Below are 10,509 nucleotides of genomic sequence, written 5' to 3'. Positions count from 1 at the left end.
AGGGGGCGCGGTTCCTTTCATTCCGCCCGCCCCCTCCCCACTCACCTGCCAATGGCCGGCCAGGCTCGACTAAACGAAAGCCAATCACGCCTCAGCATCCCTAGCCCGGAAGTTGGCTCCGGACTGGGAGGCTGGGAAAGAAACCGGCCCAGAGTCCCTGACGGTACCATGTGTGGAAGCTTGGGGGCGCCCTTCGGCCATGGACTGTACCACAATGCATTGGAATTGGGGGGTTGGAGGGGGTTATTGGTCCTTTCTTTAAAGGTACTTGAGATAGTGCGAACCTGGGTTCAAAACAGGGGCTGCTCCATTTACTCGGGGGTGAATTTATAAAGGGCTTTGGCGTTTTGCCGCAGAGAAGCTTAGTGGATGGAAGCTTCGAATCCTGCCTAGATGGCGTGTTTTGTGATCTTGAAAAACACCTCTGACCCCCAGCTTTCTCCTCTATGAACTGGGGTCAGACTAAAGACCCCCTTACAGCTCCACATCCCGTAATGGGAGAAAAGTTGCTTCTCCTCCTTGGGCTTCAGCTCTTTTCACCTCATCTGTAAAATGGGAAGAATAAACTCTCACTACCTGTCTAACGGAATCGTTTGTTGTTATTGTTGTTTTTTAAGTAAAAATTGCACTTGTGGAGGAGGAAGGAATTTGTGACCAAAGCAGAACTAGAGACCATTGTTGATCACAAAATAGAAAATTTTGATTACATCAAATTAAAAAGCTTCTGTACAAACAAAACTAATGCAGACAAGATTAGAAGGGAAGCAACAAACTGGGAAAACATCTTCACAGTTAAAGGTTCTGATAAAGGCCTCATTTCCAAAATATATAGAGAACTGACTCTAATTTATAAGAAATCAAGCCATTCTCCAATTGATAAAAGGTCAAAGGATATGAACAATTTTCAGATGATGAAATTGAAATCATTACCACTCATATGAAAAGATGCTCCAAATCATTATTAAACAGAGAAATGCAAATTAAGACAACTCTGAGATACCACTACTCACCTGTCAGATTGGCTAAGATGACAGGAAAAAATAATGATGAATGTTGGAGGGGATGCGGGAAAACTGGGACATTGATGCATTGTTGGTGGAGTTGTGAACGAATCCAACCATTTTGGAGAGTAGTTTGGAACTATGCTCAAAAAGTTATCAAACTGTGCATACCCTTTGACCCAGCAGTGCTACTACTGGGATTATATCCCAAAGAGATTATAAAGAAGGGAAAGGGACCTGTATGTGCACGAATGTTTGTGGCAGCCCTTTTTGTAGTGGCTAAAAACTGGAAACTGAATGGATGTCCATCAATTGGAGAATGGCTGAATAAATTGTGGTATATGAATGTTATGGAATATTATTGTTCTGTAAGAAATGACCAGCAGGATGAATACAGAGAGGATTGGCGAGACTTACATGAACTGATGCTGAGTGAAATGAGCAGAACCAAGAGATCATTATATATGTCAACAACAACGATACTGTATGAAGATGTAATCTGATGGAAGTGGATTTCTTTGACAAAGAGACCTAATTCACTTTCAATTGATCAATGATGGACAGAAGCAGCTACACCCAAAGAAAGAACACTGGGAAATGAATGTAAACTGTTTGCATTTTTGTTTTTCTTCCCGGGGTTATTTCTACCTTCTGAATCCAAGTCTCCCTGTGCAACAAGAAAACTGTTTGGATCTGCACACATACATTGTATCTAGGATATACTAGGACATATTCAACATATATAGGACTGCTTGCCATCTAGGGGAAGGGGTGGAGGGTGGGAGGGAAAAATCGGAACAGAAGTGAGTGCAAGGGATAATGTTGTAAAAAAAATTACCCTGGCATGGATTCTGTCAATAAAAAGTTACTATAATAAAAAAAAAAAGTAAAAATTGCATTGACATTTTGTTGTTACATAACCTAAATTTCTCTTAAAGTTCCTCCCATTCCCTTCCTAAAAAGAGCAAATAATATTTAAGAAAAAAAAAAAGGAAAAAGAGATGAAGAAATTAGCAAAACCTATTAATGCATGGGAGAAAAAACCGAAAACATGTCATATCCAACACCGTGGTCTTTCTATCTCTCTGCAAAGGAGCAGTACAAAGGAGCAAAGTCTTCCCATCTTTTCTTTTAGAGGCACAATTGTTCTTTGTCATTCTGCTACAATTACTTTTAATTGTTTTGTGGTTATTCTTTTTGTTTACATTGTTATAGTTGTTGTGTAAACTGTTTTTCTTGGCACTGCTTATTTCACACTGTACCAGTCCATGTAAGTCTTTTAATGTTTCTCTGTATTCATCATAATTGATCCTTTCTTAGAGCACAGGAATATTCCCTTACTTCCAAAGACCAGTTCTTTCACAGCATGGCTATACATGACTGTACATGTATAATAGACATCAAATCGCTTGCCTTCTCAAAGAGAAAAGAGGGGAAGGAGGGAGAGAATTCAATTCTTTGGAATTCAAAAGGAATTCAAAAATTTAAAAATTAATGTTAAATATTATATATTTTTTTTATATAACAAAATTGTTTTAAAGACCAATCAGCCATTTCTCAATGAATAGTCATCTACTTTGTTTTCTGTCCTTTACCACTCTCAAATATATGCTACTGTAAGTATTTTGATGTATTCTGGGATTTTCTTGTCTATGATTTCCTTATGGCATTTCTTTTCTTGCTCTCTCTCTCTCTTCCTCTCTCTCTCTTTCTCTCTCTCTCTATAACCCCCAGACCTATGGTTTCACCTAAGTAAGGAATACCCAGTAAAATAACAAATTATAATCAGAATAGAGAATTGCCTGAGAAAGGGAAATCTGGGAGGACAGGAAAAAGGTCTTTTTCAGGGAACATTAAAAAGTTAATTGAATAGTTCAGCAATAGATTATTATATGAGGATCTAATTTCATTCATCATTAAGCACCTACTATGTGTAGTTGATGAAATCAGGCAAGAACCCTGCATTAAAATCCTGGCTATACTTAGCTGACTTGGCCAATTGATCAAGTTATTCCACTTGTCCAGTTTGCAGTTTCCTATCTGAAAAATGAGGGATAATAACAATATTCACAATAACTTACATGTGGGGCTTTAAAATTTTTGAAGCATTTTACCAATTCAATCTCATTTGAGTCACATAATGATACCATGAAAAAGCCTTTGTTCTGTAAATCACAGAACCTAGGTTCAAATCCAAACTGTGTTACTTAAAATGGGAGTGATCTTGGGCAAATTTCTCATAATCACCTTAGATGTCAATTTCTTCATCTGTAAAATGAGGTGTTTGGACTAGCATTGTCTTTTAGGTCCCTTCTGGTGCTATTATCTCCATTTTGTAGATGAGCAAATTAAGACTCACAAGGTAGGGAAAGAAACAGAGGTGAGAAGAATAAGCATTTTAAAAGAATCTATGTACTAAACACTGTACAAATGTTATCCCATTTGATCCTCACTACAAGCATAGGAAGTAGGCATTATAATTATCTCAATTTTACAGTTAAGGAAATTGAGGCAGAGAGCAGGTAAGTGATTTATTTGCACAGAGTTAAACAGCTAATAAGTAAGTGTCTGAGCTTACATTTGTCCTCAAATCTTTCTTACTCCAGACTATATCCACTGAGCCACCTAGCAGTCCAAACTTCCTAGCTCCCATCAACTCCCTGACTTGGTGCTGGAATTGGTGTGGCCACCCAACTGATTTTAATTCCCGCTATCTCAGAACTCTTGCTCTCAAATAATCCACTAGCCTCACTTTTCCCATTAGCAGGGATTCCAGGTATTTGCTGCCACAAGAAGCCCAATATTGGGAAGAAATTGCTTGGTGGCATTTAAAATCTAAAGACTTTTTTTTTATTTGTTTTTTTTTTAAGGCACTTAGGTGGCACAGTGGATAGAATGAGGTCAGGAGGATATGGATTCAAATCCCTCATTCATTTGCTTCTCTCAGCCTTAGTTTCCTTATCTGGAAAATCATCAAGATTGAGTTAGACAATGTATGTTCATCATATTGCAAATCTTAAATCCACATGTAAATATTAGTTATTCTTATTATTATTATTGCTCCATGACTGGAAAGCGCTATATAATTAAGCTATCATTATTATTCTAGGATGAGATCAGAGGTTCAGGACGGAAGATTTACTCTTACTCAGTAGGGGAACACCATTGTTCAAGGGACTCATCTGTAGTGGGGGAAGCGGGAACTCGGGAAGTTCTAGGCACTTCCTGGCCAGGTTCTGGTTCTCTCCAGCCAAGGTTTATGTGGATCTCTCAAAACACAAATACCTTTTGTTGGAAAATGCATAACAATAGCCGAATCTTCCTTAGCACTCTAAAGCTCCCAAGTCACTTTCTCCTACCTTCATCTGGGAGGGAATAACACAAGATTGTTGTTTGTCCTTTGTTCTAGAGAAAGATTGTAACTTCAGGGAGAGGATGCCGGGACAGGCAAGTGAATTGCATTTAAGTGAGGGAGGGTTTAGCAAAGTCATCAACCTCTCTCCTCCAAAGTCATCTGGGTCCAGTAGCAAGTAATAGATTGGGACAATTGGAGATGGCCCTGGATGAAGTGAGATACTTTGGTAGCTATGGTCTTTGACAAATCAAACTGAGGTTTGACTGAGGCAACTGAGCATTCAATGATTAAGGTTAGTTAAGAAAGAAATAAGACAAAGAATGACTTCTATTACCTCCTCACAAAACAAAAAAATCCATTCTGGGAGGGGAAGAATTTCTTAGAATTTCTGGCCAAAATAGAAACAATTGTTATTTCCATTCACTCTGAGATAATCAGGGGCCAAACTACGACTAAGTGGGGCTTGGCCTGAGACCTATTGTTGGCCAATCAGTGACAGCCAGACTGATTTGAGTTTTAAGTATGGTCTTTAACAAAATCTTGCTGGTAAACCCAAGATATCTTGAGGAGGTTTCAACAATCAAAAAAAAAAAAAAAAAAAAATCATCCCTTTGGGCAAAGCACCTGAAGGTAATAAGAGAGGAAGGATGGGAGGGGAGCTATGTTGCCCAATGGGGCAGCTCTACTCACAGAGGTTATAGTTTGTCCTTCATTCTTGAAGAAGACTGTGACATTGGATAGATGATGCCATGCATGCAAATGAATTGGATTAAAGTGAGGGAGGACTGTGCAAAGTCACCAGCCTCACTTTTTCCTCTAGAGCCATCTGGATCCAGTGGCAAGATATAGATCAAGACAATTGGAGATGACCCTGGATATAGTGGGATACTTTGGTCTTTAAAAGCTAAGGTCTTTGACAGGTTTCAGTTTGACTAAAGCAACTGCCCATTCAGTGACTGAGGCTAAGTAAGAAAGAAATGAAATTTTAAAATGGCCTCTATTACCTAGTCACAAAATCCAAAAAATCCAGTCTGGGGGAGGAAGACCCTCAGGATTTCTGGCCAAAACAGAAATGATTGCTATTTACAAGATTATGTTGGAGGGGATATGGGAAAACTGGGACACTAATAAATTGATGGAGTTGTGAACTGATCAAACCATTGTGGAGAACAATTTGGAATTCTGCCCAAAGGGTTATCAAACTGTGCATACCCTTTGATCCAGCAGTGTCTCTACTGGATCTGAATCCCAAAGAAATCATAAAAAAGGGGAAAGAACCCACATGTGCAAAAATGGGGCAAGAAACTGGAAACTGAGTAGATGCCCATCAGTTGAAGAATGGCTGAATAAGTTATAATATATAATGTTATAGAATATTATTGTCTGCAAGAATGATCAGCAGGATGATTTCAAAGAGGCCTGGAGAGGCTTACATGAACTGATGCTAAGTGAAGTGAGTAGAACCAAGAGAACATTGTACACAGCGACAAGATTATATGATAATTCTGATGGATGTGGCTCTTTGCAACAGTGAGATGATTCAGGCCAGTTCCAATGATCTTGTGATAGAGAGAGTCATCTGTAGCCATAAAGAAGACTGTGGGGACTGAATGTAGATCACAACATAGTATTTTCACCTTTTCTGTTGTTTGCTTGGTTTTTTTTTTTTTCTCACTTTTTTTTCCCTTTTTGATCTGATATTTCTTGTGCCGCATGATAAATGTGGAAATTTGTATAGAAGAATTGTACATGTTAACCTATATTGGATTACTTGCTGTCTAGGGGAGGAGGTGGGGAGAAAGGTGGAGAAACATTTGGAACACAAGGTTTTGCAAGGGTGACTGTTGAAAACTATCTTTGCATATATTTTCAAAATAAAAAGCTATTATTAAAAAAAAAGATTATATCCATTTTAAAGATGAGAAAACTCAGTCTTAGAAAGAGGACTTGCCTAAAATTATACAGCCAATAAGTTTCTTAGTGTAGGGATGCATCCCCATAAACTCTAAGGATCTTATTCCTACCCTTCCCTCTATCCCAAACAACATTTTAAATCATATCTAACTCTTTTTGACCCCATTTGTGGGGGGTTTTTTGGCAAAGAAAATAAAGTGGTTTGCATGTCCTTCTTCAGCTCATCTTATAGATCAGAAAACTCAAACAAACTTGGCTAGGATCACATAGCTAGTAAGTGTGTCTATGGCTGGATTTAAACTCAGGTTTTCCTGGCTCTAGGCTGTGTTCTATCCACTGTACCACCTAGCTGCCCCACTATATCCTACTACTCTTTTCTGCACCTCCTTTCCTCACAGCGCAGGGAGGAGTGCGGCTGAGCCTACCTTGGAGAGGTGGAGGGGTGGTGCTGGGTAGAAAGTCATTGTTCTTAGCTAATGTTTATAGTATGTTTTCTATGTGCAGGGCAGGGACAGAGAGACATGGTAAGGTAGAACAATCCCTATCCTCAAAAGGTTGTTGAGAATGTGAATTTTGTTGAGGGAGACAATGAGTCAGTCTAGGTGGATACATAGACAAAAGAGTCAAAATGTTGAGGTAAAGTCCAGGATTCTCCTCTGCCCCTGGGAAATCAGGGAGAGGACGGAGTTGGGGAGATCAGTCTGGGAGACAAAGTGTTGGGGGCGGAGTATACAAAGGATGAGTCCAATCCCAAGTTTTCTCCTGTCTTCCTTCCCTGGCAGGTTAAGAAGAAACAAGCATGTTGACCAAACTGTCGGAGTCCCATGCCATCTTGATTGGAGAGGGTAACCTTAGGCAGGATGCTCTTTGTCTTCCCCCAGACTCATCCCTGTCTCAGTCTGGGTGGGAATTTAGGAAGCAAAGGTAAAGTGGGGACCAAGGACTGGGATGGGAAGTAGGAAGGTCATGGCTGGGGCTGATACTGGCCCTCTGTAGCAGTGAAGAAGTCCTCTAAGACACTCCTCAGGTAGTCAAAAGTGGGCCGATCCTCAGGCCTCTCCTTCCAACACAGCATCATCAGTTTGTACAGCTCCTCTGGACAGTTGTCAGGTCTTACCATCCGATAGCCTTGCTCCAGGTTCTGAATCACTTCCGGGTTGGTCATTCCTAATCATTTTGGGGAGGAAAGTAAGTGGTCAGGTCAGGGGGCTATGTGGTAGGAAAGTATGAACAGGAGTTCAGGTGATCAGAATTTCCAAGGACCTTAGAAATCATCTAACCAATATTTATGGCCTGAAGATTAAGGGGCCATCTAGAACAAATTCCAGGTTTCTCCTCAGCACCTACTACAATAACACCAAGAAGTGCTTATCCATTATTCTTTTGACTGCTTCTCCTTTCCTCCCTCTACCCTCAATTCCCCTACCCATCCCCAGGACCACACCTCACAACTGAAAGAGGACTTTGTTTCTCATATTCTGCTGGACTCAACTAAACAATGGGCTGGGCCTTAATTTTATTTAAAAGGGTTTTAAGTGGTTCTGGACTTATAAAGTATTTTCCTTCTGAACCTGCCCCCAAATTTATACTAGAAAAGGGTATATCCATGGACCATGGGGTGGAGCTGGGATTCTGGCCTGGAAGTCAACTCAGAAATCTACAATGATGGATTATAGTCTGAGGAGCTACAGAATTCCAGCAGCTGTGGGTTTAATTACTTTAGAATAAGGGAGATTTTAGTGAAGTTCTGGGAAAGGGGGCAGAGGGAGGAAAAGAGGCTAGAGAAAGGCATGCTCAATTCTGGAGAGTGAATCTTGGATTTTGAGCTAGGTGGGAAGGCATGGGGAACAGATCTTAGAGATCATCAAGTCAGGCCCACTTATTTTACAGGTAAGGAAACCAAAGCTTCTTCAAAGTGAAGTGACTTGCCTAAGGATTCATGACTATCATATGTCTGAGGAAGAATTTCATGTGAGAGCTCTCTGGCCCCAAGTACTTATTTAATCTACTGTATCACCCAGCTACTTCTCTAAACACAGAGATGAGGATTGGATGATCCCACAGAGAGTAGAGGAGCTGCATTGCCCAGGACTGCCTTCCCTAGCGCTTTTCCCAATTTGATTTCAGATTTCACTAGATTAGAAGGAGGAATAGCACCTACTCTGCATTAGAGTGAACCCCAAAGGTGAAGGAAAGTTCCCCTTGTGATTGTTCCTCAGCAATGTAACAGGGTTGGGGAGACCTGTTTTCACCTTCTGATTAAAAATTTTAAGCACACACACTTCTGGGGTTCCACTGGGTAGAGATGGTCCCTAGTGGACATGGTTGACAGTGACTACAATTCACAATGAAATTGAATTTTTCCCAGTTTTTGTCCCAACATTTGAAGGGAGTAGGGATATTTAGCCTGAAGTATATTCAGGGAAGGTATAATAAATGTCTTGAGGTATCTGAGGGGCCAAAGGCTTATCACAGGAAAGGGGAAAGGAATAAGAATTTTTATGGCACCTACTTGGTATTAGATACCAAGTTAAGTGATTTACAAATATTTTCTCATTTGGTCCTCACAACAATAATCCTTCAAAACAGGTGCTGTTATTATTCCTATCTTACAGAAGAATTTCCTCTACTTTCTAAGGCAAAAAGAGGTTAAATAAATTGTTCAGTTATTTAACTAGTAAGTATCTGAGGCTAAATTTGAGCTCCTTTCTTTCTGACTCCAGGCTCTATCCCACTGAGCTACTACCTGCCTTGAAGAGGAAAGAGAAATTAGACTGTTCTATCTGGCCCCATTAAGACCTAAAGGAATTAATAGCATGCTCTCTCTATACACGGTTCCACAAACTTCCCTATAATCTAGAGAGTAACCTCAGGCAGGTTAAATAGATGGCACTGTGAATCTTCCCAGTTGGAAAGAATCTCAAAGTAGTCTTAATTCTTTCTTTTCCTTCATTCTGTCCCCTTTGTGCAACCTGACAATATTTCTCAAATCTCTTTCTCAGTCTTGATTTTTATCTCTGTCTTTCCAACCCAATCCTCTTCTTCCAGTAAAGGGGAGGGCTGTATCCTTCCTGACTAAGCTCTTAATGCTTGCTTTTTCATTCATTCATTCTCTGTGATCCCTCAACTCTCTGACTGCATAAGATTCATAAATCTCAATATTCAGCCTTCATCTTTCTCTAGAACTGCTTGCTAGACCTTTTCAGCTAGATGTATCACAAGGCATCTTAAACTCAATATGTCCAAAATGGAACTCATTCATTCTCTTTCCCTGTTAAACCTATCCTGCCTCTGGAACTTCCCTCTCAATCAACAAGCATTTATTATGTGCTTACAGAGTGCCAGACATTGTGCTAAGATCTGAGTATTCAAAGACAAAAGTGTTTTTTTTTAATCCTCAAAAAACTTTCACTTGATCCTTTCATCCCCACTATGTCCATCTATCTCTACATTCCCAGTATTTCTTCTTTCCTTTGTAGTTAAACTCAAAAAGGCATAGAGTAAGTCCCTCTAATGTCTTTCTTCTCTTAACTCCATATAATCCAGTTCCTGGTGTCATCATTTCACTGAAACATCTCTCTCCAAAGTTACTACTGAGCTTTTCATGATTCTCTAATGTATCTAAGTAGCATCTAACTATACTATTGCTTCTTAGCCCTTGTTCTACTAGACCTCTCTGCAGCTTTCCATACTGCCAGTCACTCTCTTCTCCTTGACACTCTTCTCTCTCTAGGTTTTCTGGACACCAAGTTCTCCTGATTCTCTCCTGACCTATCTGACTGGTTCTCCTCTGTTATAATCCTAGTGTTAACTCAATGGAATTGATAGAAACAGTGCTTATGTGCTTGGGTTTACACCTTTGGAAGAATTCACACATTAGAGCTTACACATTTAAGAGAGTTCACACATTGGCTCACACACTGGAGTTCACAAGTTGGGAGATATCCAAGTTTACACCTCCTACAATCCCACTCTCTCAGAGGAGGAGTCAACCTTTGGGTTCACACCTTTAAGAGATCATGTATAAGAAGCTCTCAGTTTCAGCGAGGATGAGTTGAAGATTGAGAAGCCACGAGTTGGAGTTGAGTTAGAGGCAGAAGCTGGAAGAGCTAAAAGACAAGCTGCAAGAGCTCTTGGAACCAAGGAGAGAGATAGGCCTCTTAAGAAAACTAACCGGGCTATTTTGGAAGAGACAATAAAAGATTGGATTTTAATCACTGGCTGCATTTGAGGTGATTA

At 40.1% G+C, this 10,509-nt stretch overlaps 1 protein-coding gene across 1 annotated transcript in view; it reads right to left on the bottom strand.

The window, feature by feature from the left end:
- Nucleotides 1-6,556: 6,556 nt before the first annotated feature.
- The window catches only part of LCK (LCK proto-oncogene, Src family tyrosine kinase), a 32,389-nt gene continuing 28,436 nt past the window's right edge, over nt 6,557-10,509 (bottom strand). The window contains exon 13 of the mRNA XM_003765425.4: nt 6,557-7,437. Coding sequence (XP_003765473.1) covers nt 7,235-7,437 — 203 coding nt within the window. The 3' untranslated portion in view covers nt 6,557-7,234. The remainder of the gene's footprint in view (nt 7,438-10,509) is intronic.

The sequence above is a fragment of the Sarcophilus harrisii genome, chromosome 3 (genome assembly GCF_902635505.1).
Source record: "Sarcophilus harrisii chromosome 3, mSarHar1.11, whole genome shotgun sequence".
Classification (NCBI taxonomy): Eukaryota; Metazoa; Chordata; class Mammalia; order Dasyuromorphia; family Dasyuridae; genus Sarcophilus; species Sarcophilus harrisii.
Note: the sequence above shows the minus strand (reverse complement) of the source record. Positions and strands in the feature narration are given on the sequence as shown.